Genomic DNA, 16,470 nt, shown 5'->3' with positions numbered 1-16,470 from the left:
CCAGGAAATGCAAGAAGCAACCAACATGTTTCTGGACTTGTTTGAAAGGCTGAGTCTGAGAGTGAACCCAGAGAAATCCACTTTGGAACTGACACAAATGAGGAATTCATCAGAGAAAGGCTGGACATGGTTGGCCAGAGCATGCATACCAGATGACTGTTTCCTCGCCATCGATGGACTCATACAGCAGATTTGGATGATCTGTTGGGTCACATGGCTGCAAGCACTTATGTGATCCCATTTGCAAGGCTTCATCTCAGATGCCTGCAAGCATGGCTATGGACTGCATACACCCTGGGCAAACAGTCTCCATTTGCTGGTCACAGTTCCACAAAGGATCTTAACATTCCTGGGCAGGTGGGAAGACAGAGGAAAGGAGTGTGTGTGGCGGTCTGTTCAGTTCCCTGCTCCCAAGAATGACTGTGACTGTGGACATATAGTTTGAGGAGCCCACTTGGAAGGGCAGGTAGTGCAAGGGAAGTGGTCTTCTCAGGAGTCTGTGCTGCACATCAGCGTGTTGGAGTTGAGAGCTGTCAGGCTGGCCTGCGAACAATTCCTACCTTGCATTTGCAGCCATTCAGTCCAGATGTTATCAGACAACATGGAAACAGTCTATTACATCAACAAGTAGGGAGGAGCAAGCTCCTCACAGCACTGTGTGGAGGCCATCGCCCTTTGGAATTGCACATTACCCTGATGGCCGTTCAGGGTACCGTGCCAGATTCTGAGCAGACACTTCTCCACAGAGCATGAGTTACAGCTGCATGACCCATCTCTCTGGGAGGTGTTTTGGATGTGGGGTCTCCCAGCCACAGATCTGTTTGTGTCAAATATGAACAAAAAGTGCAAGTTCTGCTTCAGAGATGGTGCAACGTGGGCTCTCTGGGCAGCACTTTCCAGGACGTTTAGGGGCCCTGAGGTGTGCATTTTTTGTTATCCAAGGTATTGAGGAAAATCAGACAGGACAAGGTGCGGTCATTGTCATAGTGCTGAGCTGGACCCATCAGTTCTAGTACCCCATTGTTATTGCAACTGTCAAGCCAGTCTTCTCCCCACCTCCCGCTGAGGCAAAATCTTTTGACTCAAGACAAAGGGAGGACTTACCACTCTAACTCAACCAGCACTTGAGGGCATTTTGTAGGGATGGATATCAGACCTAGGAAAGCCTGGTTGGCAGATGTCCAGGTCGTATTGAGCAGTAATAGGAAGGACTCTACTGGGAAATGCTACACGGCAAAGTGGAAAAGATTTATATTCTGGTGTAATCGATAAGGAATTTCCCCTTCACGGTCAGGAATCCCAGATGTACTAGGCTAGCCAATTATCCTTAAAATACATGGGACACTGGTGACCATTAGTGCATTTCACCCACCTGTACACACCTACTTTGTGTTTTCTCACCCAGTCCCGTTTCTGTTCCTGAAAGGCTTGGTTAGTGTCTTCCTTCCAGTGGCAAAGCTGGTACCAGCCTGGGACTTGAACCTGGTTTATCAACTCTGACTAAGGTGCTGTTTGAGCCTTTGGGATCTTGCTCTCTACTTCATCTTTCCATGAAGGTAGAATTTATCGTCTCAATCACGTCAGCCAGAAAAGGTTGGGAGCTAGGGGCACTCATGGCAGATCTCCCCATCCCGGTACAGTTTTCCACAAGGATAAGGCACCCATGAGACTCCACCAGAAGTTCTCCCCTAAGATGGTATCAGACTTTCACATCAGCCAACTTATCCATCTACCTGTGTTCTACCCTAAACCACACACCAGGCAGAAAGAGGTGATGTGTCTCTCCTTGGATATGCATAGGGACCTTGCGGTCTGCCTACAGAGAATGAAATTTTGGAAATCTCCTAGACTTTGTATCATTTATGGAATGGATGAAAGGAGAGGGCATTTCCACACAGAGGCTGTCAAAAGGGATCCAGGGATGCATCATTTTCTGTTATGAGATGAACGATGTCCCTCTTATGGGCAGTGTGAGAGCACATTCTGTGACAGCCCAAGCAGCCTCAGTAGCCTGCCTCAAGGATGTCCCTCTCATTGACATCTGCTGTGCAATGACTTGGGGCTCTGTACACACCTTTGCGAGACATTCTACCGTGGTGCAGGTGGCTGCCTCAGATGTTTCCCTGGGCAGGGCGGTACTGCAGTCTGTTGTGGCATTGGACTCTGGGTACCTGCCTCCTTGAAAAGACGCTGCCTGTGAATCACCTGAAGTGCACTACACATAGGGACAATGCATTTCAAAGAACTCCAGGTACTACAAGGTGAGTAACATTTCCTTGCATTGCTTGCAGGGTTACTTTATCAAGAATGTATGCACAGCAGATGGTAGTAATTCTTCTGTAGACAGAATGGAAAGCACACTCTGAGACAAAATTAAATGAAGGAGAAATGCTAATATGAGGTGTATGGCTCAGTTTTTCTGTATGTATCTGTCCTTCAGAACATGGCATTTCAAGCAGAACAAAAGATCAAAGCAGACATCTTACAAGGTTTGAGTACAGAACAATTATTCCAGTTACTCTCTGATTCAGATGTAAACGTGCTAATGAAAACTTTGGGACTGCTCAGAAATCTTCTGTCTACTCGCCCAGTAAGTAAAACCACAAACAGATCCTCCAGAAAAGTTGTCTTCCTAACACTTACCCAGCATTCATAGATGATACATTGTAAATTCATAATGCATAATACTCTTTCCAGTGATCTAGTAGGTCTGAAAAGCAAATCACCTTTCTCTTTAAGTTCATTTTTGAATATTATTGTTGAAACTGTGAGGCCTCCATTGTGCATTATTGAAGTATCTGAACCCAAAAACACTAATGGTCATAAAAGACCACAATGAAGTGAAAATCTTTAATAAAGAGAGAATTCTGCATATCTAGCCGGAGCTTTATCACTAGTTATGTCTCCAGATACATACCAATACTTTTTTGTTGGGTGTTTGATTCTGTTCGTGTTTAGAAAGGCTTTTGACAGACAGACACATTTTTGTAAACTCTGTTAAAAGTCTAGTTAACAGGAGGAGTGGTTTATGTTTTGAAATTAACTTACAGTGCTTATGGGGATGCAGATATCTTAAGGATACCTATATTTCTCCTTACTTATGGCTTGTCTACACAGTGCCGGTAGTGCGCATTAGAGGCGTGTGATTTGGAGAGCACTTCAACATGCTGCGCTCTGACTGCCCCATGTAGACCCTGCTGGCACAAACTAAAAGATACGTTGATACCAAGGTGAACTGGATACCTTGCGCCAGCATGGCCTACACAGGGCAGTTAGAGCACAGCACAATAGAGCGCTCTATGGTGCACACAGCCAGTGCCGTATAGACAAGCCCCAAGTGTCTGAGCTATTTCATTTGTATCTTATCTCTCATTTTAAAACATTCTTCAGTCTTTGATTTTGATCTACTGGATTGTGCATTCACACAGTTCATATATCCTTTTTACAGAATAGAATAAGATGATATAAGATTTAAGCACGTGAACTGTTTTATGGCAAGAAGTAAAGTGCTTGAGATACGAATGGAGGACGAGCAAGAGGCCCATCTAGTGAAGAATAGAGAAAAAGTGCAATAAATATTTGGCAAGGTGGACTTCTATGTAGGAACATAGCCACCTGTAAAGTGTGCTTCTGTCATGAAAAATGACACCATAAAAAGTGCACATTTGGGTTCCATAATCATTGATTTTCAATTTTCATATCAAATTAGCTCAATCTACAAGTAAAAATATTTGTTTTCTAATTGCCCTGTAAACGCACCCTGAGTTTACAGTCAAACTGGTGACTGAACCATCAGTTAAAGTGGTTTTGCAGCCCAAATTATGGCCCCAGCTATTTCTGAGTAACTCTCTATATTCTTTCATAGATTTTTTTTTTTTAAGATAAGAAAGGACCATTATAATTCTTTACTCTGAGCTTCTGCCATACCATATTCCACAGAATTTCACTCTCGAACCCAATAACTTGTCACTGAACTGCAGTATTTTTGGGTGGGGGGGTTGTTTTTGTTTACAAAAAAACCCTCTAAACTTGACTTTGATTCCAAGTGATGGAGAATTTACCATATCTTTGGTAATCTGTTCCAGTGCTTAATTACCCTCACTTAAAAATTTGCATTTTACAGCGAGTTTGAACTTTGCTGACTTCAATTTCCAGCCCCTGAATGTTGTTATGCCTTTTTCTGCTAGATGAGTGCTCCTGTGTATCTCATCTCCTCCAAGCATGGGTGGCTATAGACCATGATAAAGTCACCTGTAAAACTTCGCTTCAGTGAGCAAAATAAATTGAGCTGCTTAAATCTCTCGCTGTGAGAGATTTTCAGGCCACAAATCCTTTTTTGTGGCTTTTCTCTGAACCCTCTCAGAATTTCAGTTTTGAAGTGCAGACCCCAGAACTTGACACAGTATTCCAGTACTGGTCTCACCAGTACTGTATACAGAACATAAGAACGGCCATAGTGGGCCAGACCAAAGGTCCATCTAGCCCAGTATCCTGTCTTCCAACAGTGGCCAATGCCAGGTGCCCCAGAGGGAATTAACAGAACAGATAATCATCAAGTGATCCATCCCCTGTAGCCCATTCCCAACTTCTGGCAAACAGAAGCTAGACACACCATCCCTGCCCATCCTGGCTAATAGCAAAGTGATATCACTACACCTACCTGGTGTTCCCCCTTTTAAATATGGAAAGATTGTGTTGACCCATTTAGCCACAGCATCACACTGAGTTCTCATGTTCATCAGGTTGTCAATTTATGACTCAAAGATCCTTCAGTCTTCAGATTATGCCCTCAGTGACAACTGTGTTGCTCTGGGGGAGTCAGTATTTAAATGTACAACAGGCTTCAGTGGAAGTAGGATCAAACATATAGTTCCTTATTCTGTTCCCTGTGACAAGGGTTGGCTAAAGTAATGAAAAGAAAAATAACTCTTGTTTTCTGCTGCAATGGGTTCTCACATTTGTGATACCTTGCATAAAGATACTGGCACCTAGAAATGCTGATGATAATTCCACTCACTTTCACAATAAATGTTTTTGTCCTTTTCTCTAGAAAATGTATACTAATTGTGTATCTATAATTGCTTTGGCAGCATATAGACCAGATAATGAGCACCCATGGAAAGCAAATCATGCAAGCAGTGACTCTTATTTTGGAAGGGGAGCACAATATCGAGGTCAAGGAGCAGGTATCCTTTACCATTTTGTGTGTTCTCTTAACTAGGTAAAAGTGTCAAGAAAGGTTTAAGCTGTTGGCATTCATCACGGGTGTATTACTAACAGGTCTTCCCTTTTGGGGATTATAAATAACTTGCCTTGAATATTTTACCATGATATCTGTCAAATTAAGTCCTATGAAAGTAACATCTGTGCTAACGACCAGACTGTCCATTTTTCTTCACTGCAGGAAGCTTAAGCTTAGTATGGCTCTGAGTGTTATGGTGGGTATTTGAAGTGAGTTCAGAATAGTTTTAAACTCCGGGATACTGAATTATATACATTTGGCAAAGATCAGGACTGTGTGCGGTAGAGCAGCAAGGATGTAAGAAATGGGGGGAGTCAGCACTTCCCACCAGATAGGGCCAGGAGAGAGGGAAGAAGGTATCAGTAGGACTGATGGAAGAGTGAAAATATAGGGGGTCTCTCTCACAATCTGCTGGTCTGTTGGGTGACCTGCCCACTAATGCCACGGGGCACCAAGTGCTCTACCAATGATGCTTCTGTGGAAGTAGTGGGCCAGGTCACCCCAGCTGTCCATTCCTCAGACCAGGGGATTCTTGTCTTCTGAGAAGACATTTGTGGAAAGTTCAAATTGTCTGTTTCCAGTGGGAGGCGAGGAAAGAGGTAGCAGGTGATGGGGTATGCTCGGGTTACCAAGGGGAAGCAGTGAGGCACTGTTCTGCTAATTTAGATGGACTATATGGGCTGTTAACAAGATGTTAACATGACCTAGTCACTGTCCAGTATTAAACCAGGTTTGAGGTTTGGTATACAGAGCCCTCAGCCCACTTAGTACTATGGTAAACAGTCTAATAACAATCATTTTAACCTTTCATTAAAGATACAGAAAAGAATGAAAAACAGTTAAAGCATTTGAAATGTGAAGTATTAAATAAGGCTTTGATTTTAACAACATCCCTGGTTCCCTTTAGCTGCAGAGAGCCTTTAGAAGGAAAAAACTCCTGTTTGACAGTTTCTTAGATGATGATAACTGACCTTTTGGGGGAAAAGAGAAGAAGTTAGTTGAGATGGGCTGAAGCTGTTGTTGAAATCCAGTCCCATTTCCTAGTAGACAAAACAAGACACACACACAAAGGGGGAGAGAGAAAAGAACAGCAAAGACAGAAAATACAGCTTCTCTCTCTGATGTTGACTCTCCCTTGCATCCTCACTGCTGGAGAAACACAGGCACAGCACAGTCTTATCAGCCACTCTAAAATCTGGCATATTTCTGCCAGCGTCAGACCATTCAGGACATTGTGTTTAGTTGCCTCTTTCAGTTCACAGGCTTTACAGCAGTGTTGCAAAATATGTGCGGCCAGCTAAATCAGACTCTTATTAGACAGAAGGAAAAAGGAGGGTTAGGAAAGAGAAGAAATAAGGTGGGGGAGGAAAAGGACACATGGGGGGGGGGGCGGAAGGGGAGGAAGAGAGACTGTCTCACATACCAGGCTGTGTTTGGGATTTAACTGGAGCTGGTGGAGGTGACAGTGTCTCTGGTCTGGTCTGGTCTGGTCACTATATCTCTCAGAATTAGGACAAGGAAGGTCCAGGGTCCCAGAAGATGGCAGGGTGGGGGGGATGCCATGATGGTGAAGCTTCCTCCAGTAGTCAATTTTTCTCCCAAAAGTTTCTTTAAGGACCCAAAAAGGGATTGATGGATGAAATAGCCCATGCCCTCATTATTTTGTCATCCAATTAGGCCTAGTTTCCGACACACCAATTTTGACTCATTGATTTTCGGTCTCATGTTTTTCTTGGTTACCAGGCATGGTCCTAACACAGTCCTTGAATTATATCAATAGGCCTTTTTGTTTGGGCTAATTCAGAGTTTGTCTCCCTTTTGCAATTTTTCACATCAACATTTAATATTATAGGTTATTGTTATGCTTTATATGAACTTTGATTCACTTTTTACAATTGAGCTCATAGACTAAGTTTGTAGACCCATTTATCACAACAGAGAGTACAGTGTGTCTCTTAAAGGTGGTAGTTTTGGGGGAAATCAGCATGAGGAGAATGAGAAGGGAGGTGGGAGGGGGAATGCAAAAAGGCAGGAAGGAGGAAATGCAGGGGGAAGGTGGTGGAAGGTGGCACTAGCTGAGGGAGAGATTGAGGTACTGCAAGGTGTGAATGGGAGGGGTACGTGCTGGATGTGAGGGATGCAGCAGCAGGTAAGAGGGGAAAAGGGGCTTTTGCTTGGGGAGATAGGTGAGAGGGTGGCTGGAAGTTTGCCAGGGTAGTGTTGAAGGGAGAGGAGGGAACTTACCTGTGAAACAGTGCCTCTGCCAATGGCCATGCTGCAGGGATCACGCAGAGAGTCCACGAGGAGGAGAGTTAGAGATTGAAGGAAGGAGAGAGGCAGCTTTGATGCTCCCCAGTGGCTGCCTTTATCTTCGGTGTGTTGGTGATGGTGGTGGCAACAAGGGTAATCATATATGCAGCCAAATTCGGACATTGCTAAATCCCCAGTAGGCCCAGAACAAGCCAAAGCAAGAAGGGCTTTTACTCATAACAGGAGCAAAGGAAACACTATAGAGAAAGTCGTTTCTTAATAAATAAGGCACGAGATTAAATTAATGATTCTAAAATAGCTGATGATGATCAACTGTTTTTTCAAATGTATATAATAAGATAGAGATCTTGATAATTAGGAAGCCATAAATAACTCGCAGACATAGCTTCTGATAAAGGCAGATAAGGGAACATATGCAGCTCAGTGGCTGGAATGGCCTGCATCTCAGGCAGTTCAGGGAATTGACTAATCAACGTATGAAACCTCTGAAATGTTTTTGAAAAGTCATGGATAACTAGGAAAGTACTATACAGAAGAGTTGGAGAAGAGCACATAAACTATAATTTATAAGGGCCTTATCCTAAGAAGTGCTGAGCACCCTCAACTCCATGAACTCTTTTCAGGAGATGCTCAGCATCTGGGGGCTTGTTTTCACTGCACAGTTAACTCAAGGTGTAACTTAAGTCCCATCCACACTCAAACCCTCAACGCAGGTGTGGTGGTGCTTTTAAGTCGAGTTGGCTGGACTGTCGGGATAGAGACTAAAGCTCAAGTCAGCTGCTAACACAATCGCTCTGCAGTGTGGGTCCAGGCTAGCTCCACTTGGGTGTTAGTCCTCCAGTGTTTTCCCACAGTTCCCCCAGGTGCCCAGAAAGGACAGACAAGTTCTTCCACAATTCACTGGGAAAGAACTCATGGAGTAGCTTAACTTAGTTCAATGCAAATAACCAAGGGATATGACCCCAGAAGTCTTTGCACCACACATGAGTGAGTCTGGACACAGCAGCTGGGGTGTTATTTCGCAGCATGGCTGCTCTCACTTGAGCTAGGCTAACTCAAGAGTTGTTACTCAAGTGTAGATAATGCAAGATAAACGTGCAGTAAAGTCAGACCCTTGCATGATTAGACTGGTGAAGAACTTCTCAAAATAGTTTTGGCAAACAATCCCCCAACCCCATCACTTGCATCATTTAAAATGAGTCTGGACAAAGCAATAGATTATGTATGACAGGGAACAGCCTCTGCCTCCCATGGGCATGAAGAAGGACCAGATCCTGGTATTTTCCAGCTTCTCATGGCACAGAAAGAAAAATGTTGAGTCTTTATTTTCTAGTGTATTTCATCCTTTTTTTATACACTGAGAACTGCATCTCCAAACACAGACTTATGATTCTTCGAGTGCGTGCTCATGTTGATTCCAATTAGGTGCATGCGCACTGCATGCACAGTAGCCAGAAGGTTTTTCTCCTAGCAGTACCCATCAGGTTGGCTCAGGCGCCCCCTGGAGTCGTGCCTCCATGGTGCCGTATTAGGCCTCTACCGATCCGCTGCCGCTTCAGTTCCTTCCTACCGCCTGTGACGGTTAGCTGGAATGCTCATTCTCTCTCCCTTCGGCAAGCCTTTCTCCCTAGTAGTCTTCAGACTTTTCTCCTGTAAATAGGTAAATCAATAGTTAGTAGTAGTTAGTTAGTTAGTCAGTATATCGTTAGAATTCCAGTAGGGAATTGTTTTGGGGGTACCCCCGTCACCCCCTCCCCGGTACCGGGGTTTAAACCCTGTGCAGCTTGTAGCAAGCCTATGCCCAGGAGTGACCCCCACACTTCCTGCTTGAAGTGTCTGGGGGAATCACATCAAAAAGATCATTGCAAGATATGTAGGGGATTTTGCCCCAGGACTCAAAAAGAGAGGGATCAATGTCTGAAGATACTTCTGATGGAGGCTGCCCTCCGTCCCCACTTGGAGCTGGGGTCAGCTGAGCCAACGCCAAGCCCCTCAGCATTGGCGTGCAGTGCTCTGGTGTCGACACAGGAAACTTTGGTGCCAAGAAAGGACTTGGATAGAGATCCTCAGCACCGACAGGGCTCTGTACATGGCAGTGCGTGGCACCGTTCCCAGTCCTTGGTGCACCGCGCATTCTCCGAGGGCCAGGAGCAAGGGGCAGTCCCGGTTAGAACCTCATCTTCATCCTCCCCAGACGAGGCAGTGGCTGGAACCTCCATGGCTCCTGCACTCAAGGACAATAGGGTCCACCAGCAGCTCCTAGAGATCCAGGTTGAGCAGGTCTCTGAGACACTGGACCTCATGGTTGACATCCTAGCCCCCTCGGGTCCCTCCCGAGTTGCCCTACCGCTCATAAAAAAACATACAACACACCACCAAAACGCTGTGGCAGACCCTCGCCTCCCTGCCATCGACGGCAAAAAGGACAGAGAGAAAGTATTTTGTTCCCTCTAAAGGATTTGAACATTTTTATTCACATCCACCGCCAGACTCTCTAGTGGTGGTGGCAGCAAATGAATGGGAACGCTGAGTGCACCAGGGCCAATCGCCTAAAGCCCATGATGCGAAAAAACTGGACCTCTTTGGGAGGAAAATCTGTTCTACCAGTGGGCTGGTATTTGAATTTCAATCCACCAGGCGGTCCTTAGTAGATACAACTTTAATTCCTGTGGGGCTATGTCTAAATTCCCAGGGCTTCTGTCAGAAGACTCGAGGGCAGAGTTTTCCACTTTGGTGGAGGAGGGAAAGCTTGTGGCAAGGGTGTCGCTCCAGGCAGCCTTGGATGTTGCTGATTCGGCCACTCGCACCATGGCTTCAGGGGTGGCCATGAGGAGGAGGAGCTGGCTGCAGGTATCAGGGCTCCCGTCTGACGTCCAACAGACCATCCAGGACCTCCCATTTGAGGGCTCAACCCATTTCTCTTTAAAAAAAAAAAAAAAAGACTCATGGCTTCATAGCCTTAAGGACTCAAGAGCCGTTCTCAAGTCCCTGGGTCTCCATACTTCATTTATGCAGTGGAGGTATTTTAAGCCCCAGCCCCTACCTTGATTCTACCAGCCACAGAACAGGCAGGACTACTCTAGGAGGCGTAATAGAAACAGGAGGTGGCCTTCTCCCTCATCGGCTCAGGGCTCTGGGCAGTCAAAACAGTCCTCCGGTCAAAAGGAGGCCTTTTGAAGGTGCGCCCGAGGGTGATGCATCAGTTCAAACACTGGATCCAACCATCCTTTCCTTTTCATGCCAACTATCTCATTTATACCCTGCGTGGGCCCGATTTATATCAGATCGCTGGGTGCTCCGCACAGTAGAGCTGGGATATTCTCTCCAATTCAACTCCCTCCCTTCCAGCCCCCTCCCCCGACCCTCTTCAGGGTCACACGAGCAGCTTCTAATGCAGGAGGTGCACACACTCCTAAGTGTGGGGGCTGTGGAAGAAGTTCCTCAGGAGCTGAAGGGCAAGGGCTTCTATTCCCGGTATTTCCTAATCCCAAAAGCCAAAGGCGGCCTCAGGCCCATCCTAGACCTGCAAGAGCTCAACAAGTTCATGAAGAAACTGAAGTTCTTCTTCGAGTGCTTGCTCATATCCATTCCAGTCAGGTGTGCGCGCGCCGCGTGCACGATCGTCGGAAAACTTTTACCCTAGCAACACCCGGTGGGTCGGCTGTGGAGCCCCTGGAGTGGCGCCCTCATGGCGCCGGATATATACCGCAGCCGACCCAGCGCCCCCTCAGTTCCTTCTTACCGCCCCTGACGGTCGTTGGAACTGTGGAGCACAGCATAGCTGGTCTCCACACTCCCTAGCTTCTAGCTTATTTCTGTAGATAGTTGTTCATTTAGATAGTTGTGTGTATAGTAGTTAGAGTTCTTTAGATAGTTGTTATTTAGTTTGTAGTTGTTGTAAATTGTTAGCGGGGGTTAAGGGGGTTGTTCTCCCCCCTTTTTTCCCCCCGGAGCATACCGGGCTCATGCCCAAGGCTCCTGGCTTTAAGCCGTGCGCGTCCTGCGCGAAGCCGATGCCAACAAGCGACCCGCACGCCTCCTGCTTGAAGTGCCTCGGGGAAGCCCATCACGCAGATAAGTGCCCAATCTGCAAGGCCTTCAAGCCTCGAACGAGGAAGGAGCGGGACTTTCGGCTTCGGCAGCTCCTCATGGAGGCGGCGCTCAGCCCGGATCCTCCCTCGGCGCGCCCGGCCCCGGCACCGAGCGCGTCGGTGCGCAGCGCCCCAGCGGCCCCGACCGGCGCCGCGGACAAGTCCTCCCGGCACCGGCAGACTTCGGCACCGCGCCCACCTCAAGGGACTCGGCGCCGATCTCTATCTCTGGGCCATAAAAAGGCCCGCAAGGCTCAGGACACTGCTGCCCTGAAGACGCCGGCTCCCCCCGTGCCGGGGGTAGAGCCGCGTCCGCCTTTGGACCGCCAAAAGCAGGCGGCCACACCGTCGACTCCGGCACCGAGGCCGTTGAGTCCGGTACGGACTGTTTCACCACCTAGGCTGGTGGTGGAACCTTGTCTCCCCTCGACTCCGGAGACATTTACTACCGCGAGGGACCTGATCGCACTCACGGAGCCGGCACCGTCGCAGCTCCCGGCACCGGTGGCTCCGCGCATGGTGCAGTCGAGAGGCAAGCCTGCACTGGTGCGCCCACCGTCTCCAACCGTGGACTCTCGGCACCGCTCCAGGTCTCGGAGCAGGTCCCGACACTGCTCGGAGTCCCGGCGCCGACTATCACCTCGGCGCCGGTCGTACTCGCGGTCGAGGTCCTCTTCGCGGCGCCGCTCCACATCTCGGCACCGTCGCGACCGCCGGCACCGATCGGACTCGAGGCGCACCTCCCGGTACCGGTATGAGCGCCGATCGAGGGACCGCTCCCGGCACCGGGTGTCGTCGCGATCGTCGTCCCGCTCCAGATCCGGATCGCGGCACCGGCGCGGCTACTGGCACCGATCCCGATCCCGGCACCAATCTCCGGCACGCTGGGACAGATCGCCCTACGACCAGCACCGACCGGCACCGCACCAGCCGGGGACGGATGCATCGCGTTTGGCACCGCCATGGCCGTCGAGATCCGCGTCCCACTCCTCTGAAGGGGCCTCTAGATCGGCCTACCCTCCACAGGGACAGGCGGTTTCGGCGGACTTCGGCCACTCGCAGGACATGGCAGAGGACCCTACGCAGGGACCTGCTCACTGGTCCTTTTGGACCCCATGGGCCTACCACCAAGCCCAAGGGGCCCCACCGTCTGCCTCCCGCTCGGCACGCTCTGAGCCCAGAGCCCCGGAGGCCACCATCTCCCGCCCCCCGCCAGGGGGCATGGAGGCTCCAGTGCCCACGCCGGCGCAGGCCATAGACCCTGGGACGAGCGAGGCCCAGCTCCAGGAGCACCTGGAGCAAGACTTGCCTTTGGATCCCTTGCCACCGGGAGTATCCTCCTCCTCCTCGCCTGATGAGGCGGTAGCGGGGACATCCGCCATGGGCCCGCCCCCCATAGACCTCCGGGCCCACCAGGACCTGTTGCGCCGGGTGGCGCGCAATATGGACCTCCAGATGGAGGAGATCGTGGAGGTTCACGACCCGATCATGAACATCCTTTCAGCGGACGCCCCATCCAGGGTCGCGTTACCGCTGATTCGCTCCATTCAGACTAATGCCGCCTCCATCTGGCAAACCCCGGCCTCTATTCCGCCCACGGCCAGGGGCGTGGAGAGGAAGTACTTTGTACCCTCCAAGGACCACGAGTACTTGTACACTCACCCTCAACCGTGCTCGCTGGTGGTCTCATCAGTAAATGCACGGGAGCGCCATGGCCAGCAGGCGGCAGCGCCAAAATCGAAGGACGCTAAGCGCTTCGATTTGTTCGGGCGCAAGGTCTATTCCGCGGGGGGGCTGCAGCTTAGGGTGGCCAACCAACAGGCGCTCTTAAGCCGATATAGTTTTAACACCTGGTCCTCCATGGAGAAGTTTAAGGAACTGGTTCCCCAGGAATCTAGGGAAGAGTTCGGGACTTTGGTAGAGGAGGGTAAGCGGGTGGCACGCACCTCCCTACAGACCTCCCTGGATATAGCCGACTCGGCCGCTAGGACCCTGGCGTCGGGTATAGCTATGAGGCGAACCTCCTGGCTCCAGGTGTCGGGCCTGCCACCTGAACTGCAGCAGACCCTCCAGGACTTGCCCTTTGAGGGTCAGGGCCTGTTTTCGGAAAAGACAGACTCGAGGCTCCAAAACCTTAAGGACTCTCGAACGATGATGCGCTCTCTGGGGATGCATGTCCCAGGTCCACAGCGCAGACCCTTCAGGCCCCAGCCTCAGAGGTTCTACCCTCCCCCGCCTCGCCCGAGACAGGACTTTGCCAGGAGGCGGGGTCGAGGCGGTAGGCGACGGTCGACCGGCCCTCAACCCGGTCAGAACCAGGGCCAGCCGAGACCACCTTCATGGCCTAGACAAGCCTTTTGAAGGTGCGGTCGAGGACGGCACCAGAGCCAGCACCCAGGATTCATCTCCCCCCTTCCGGGATCGCCTCTCCCGTTTCCACCGTGCTTGGTCCCTTATAACATCGGACCGTTGGGTCCTTCGCACGGTGGAGAGGGGATACGCCCTCCAATTTTCCTCGCCCCCCCCCTCCCACTCCCCCTCCCCGTCCCTCTTCAGGGACCCTTCTCACAAGCAACTCCTTACACAGGAGGTTTTCGGGCTCCTCTCTATGGGAGCCATAGAGGAGGTTCCGCAGGAGTTAAGGGGCAGGGGGTTTTATTCCCGCTACTTCCTGATCCCCAAGTCGAAAGGGGGTCTACGGCCCATCTTAGACTTGCGCGGACTCAACAAATTCATAGTAAAGTTGAAGTTCCGCATGGTATCATTGGGGACCATTATTCCCTCGCTGGATCCTGGAGACTGGTTCGCCGCCCTCGACATGAAGGACGCTTATTTCCATATAGCAATTTATCCGCCTCACAGGCGCTTCCTGCGATTTGTAGTAAACAAGGTGCACTACCAATTCGCAGTCCTTCCCTTCGGCTTGTCCTCGGCTCCCAGAGTGTTCACAAAGTGTCTGGCAGTCGTCGCGGCATACCTTCGCCGACAAGGGGTACAGCTGTTCCCGTATTTGGACGACTGGCTGGTGCGCGGCCGCACCAGGGACCAAGTTCAAGCTCACGTCCACATGGTGACACAGACTTTCCACGAGCTGGGCATTCTACTCAACAGTAGTCTTCCGGAGGTGGGGATTTCCCCAGGTCGACCTATTCGCATCCCGGGCCAACAGGAAGTGCCACGCATTCTGCTCCCTTTACGGCCGAGCTCCAGGCTCTCTGTCGGACGCTTTCCTTCTAACGTGGAAGGGCCACCTGTTCTACGCCTTTCCCCCATTTCCGCTTGTCCACAGGGTGCTGCTCAAGATCCGCACCGACCAGGCACGAGTAATTCTAGTGGCTCCCGCTTGGCCGAGGCAGCACTGGTACACCACACTGCTGGAGCTGTCGGTTCAAGCGCCGATCACGCTCCCCTTGAGTCCGGATCTCATCTCCCAGGACCACGGCCGTCTGTGTCACCCCGACCTACAATCGCTCCACCTCACAGCGTGGATGCTCCATGGCTGAATCAGACGGAGCAACAATGTTCGCAGTCCGTCCAGCAGATCCTGCTGGGAAGTAGGAAGCCCTCTACACGGTCCACTTACTTAGCCAAGTGGAAGCGGTTCTCCTGTTGGTGTCAGCAACGAGCTACGTCCCCCTTGCAGGCACCTATCCCTCTCATACTGGACTATCTCCTGTCCCTAAGACAGCAGGGCTTGGCGATATCTTCAATCAAAGTTCACCTCGCCGCCATTTCGGCATTCCACCCAGGAGAACTCCCGTCATCGGTCTTCTCTAACCCGATGGTCGTTAGATTCCTCAAGGGCTTGGACCGGCTGTACCCACAAATACGCCAGCCGGTTCGGACGTGGGACCTCAACCTCGTTCTCTCCAGGCTCACAGGGCCCCCGTTTGAACCATTAGCGACCTGTTCGCTCTTGTACTTATCCTGGAAGACGGCCTTCCTCGTAGCCATTACCTCAGCACGGCGTGTTTCCGAACTCAAAGCGCTGACGTCCGAGCCCCCATACACGGTGTTCCACAAGGACAAGGTGCAGCTTCGCCCCCACCCTGCCTTTCTTCCGAAGGTGGTTTCACCTTTCCACGTAAACCAGGACATCTTTCTCCCGGTCTTCCATCCAAAGCCACACGCTACTCGTCAAGACCAGCGTTTGCATTCTTTGGACGTACGCAGGGCCCTGGCTTTCTACATTGACCGTACAAAGCCGTTTAGGAAGACGACGCAACTCTTCGTTGCGGTGGCCGACCGGATGAAAGGCTCACCGGTCTCCTCACAGTGCCTGTCCTCTTGGATCACGTCCTGCATTCGTGCTTGCTACGACCTGGCCGGTGTCCCGACGCCATGCCTCACCGCTCACTCCACGAGGGCCCAGGCCTCCTCGACTGCCTTCCTGGCTCAAGTCCCGATCCAGGACATTTGTAGAGCTGCAGTGTGGTCTTCGGTGCACACGTTCGCGGCGCACTATGCGCTGGTGCAACAATCCAGAGACGATGCTGCTTTCGGGTCAGCGGTTCTGCACACAGCGATGTCTCACTCCGACCCCGCCACCTAGGTGGGGCTTGGGAGTCACCTGACTGGAATGGATATGAGCAAGCACTCGAAGAAGAAAAGACGGTTACTCACCGTTGTAACTGTTGTTCTTCGAGATGTGTTGCTCATATCCATTCCAAACCCGCCCCCCTTCCCCACTGTCGGAGTAGCCGGCAAGAAGGAACTGAGGGGGCGCTGGGTCGGCTGCGGTATATATCCGGCGCCATGAGGGCGCCACTCCAGGGGGCTCCACAGCCGACCCACCGGGTGTTGCTAGGGTAAAAGTTTTCCGACGATCGTGCACGCGGCACGCGCACACCTGACTGGAATGGATAT

General features: G+C 50.5%; 1 protein-coding gene across 3 annotated transcripts in view; it reads left to right on the top strand.

Moving 5' to 3' along the window:
- Positions 1-16,470, top strand: part of ARMC8 (armadillo repeat containing 8) — a 208,208-nt gene that overhangs the window by 172,312 nt on the left and 19,426 nt on the right. For all 3 annotated transcript variants that reach the window (XM_065410557.1, XM_065410556.1, XM_065410555.1), the window contains 2 exons: positions 2,441-2,590; positions 5,091-5,186. In XM_065410557.1, coding sequence (XP_065266629.1) covers positions 2,441-2,590; positions 5,091-5,186 — 246 coding nt within the window. The remainder of the gene's footprint in view (positions 1-2,440; positions 2,591-5,090; positions 5,187-16,470) is intronic.

The sequence above is a fragment of the Emys orbicularis genome, chromosome 9, assembly GCF_028017835.1.
Source record: "Emys orbicularis isolate rEmyOrb1 chromosome 9, rEmyOrb1.hap1, whole genome shotgun sequence".
In the NCBI taxonomy this organism is placed as follows: Eukaryota; Metazoa; Chordata; order Testudines; family Emydidae; genus Emys; species Emys orbicularis.
The sequence above is the reverse complement of the archived record's forward strand: the minus strand, read 5'-3'. Positions and strand labels throughout refer to the sequence as shown.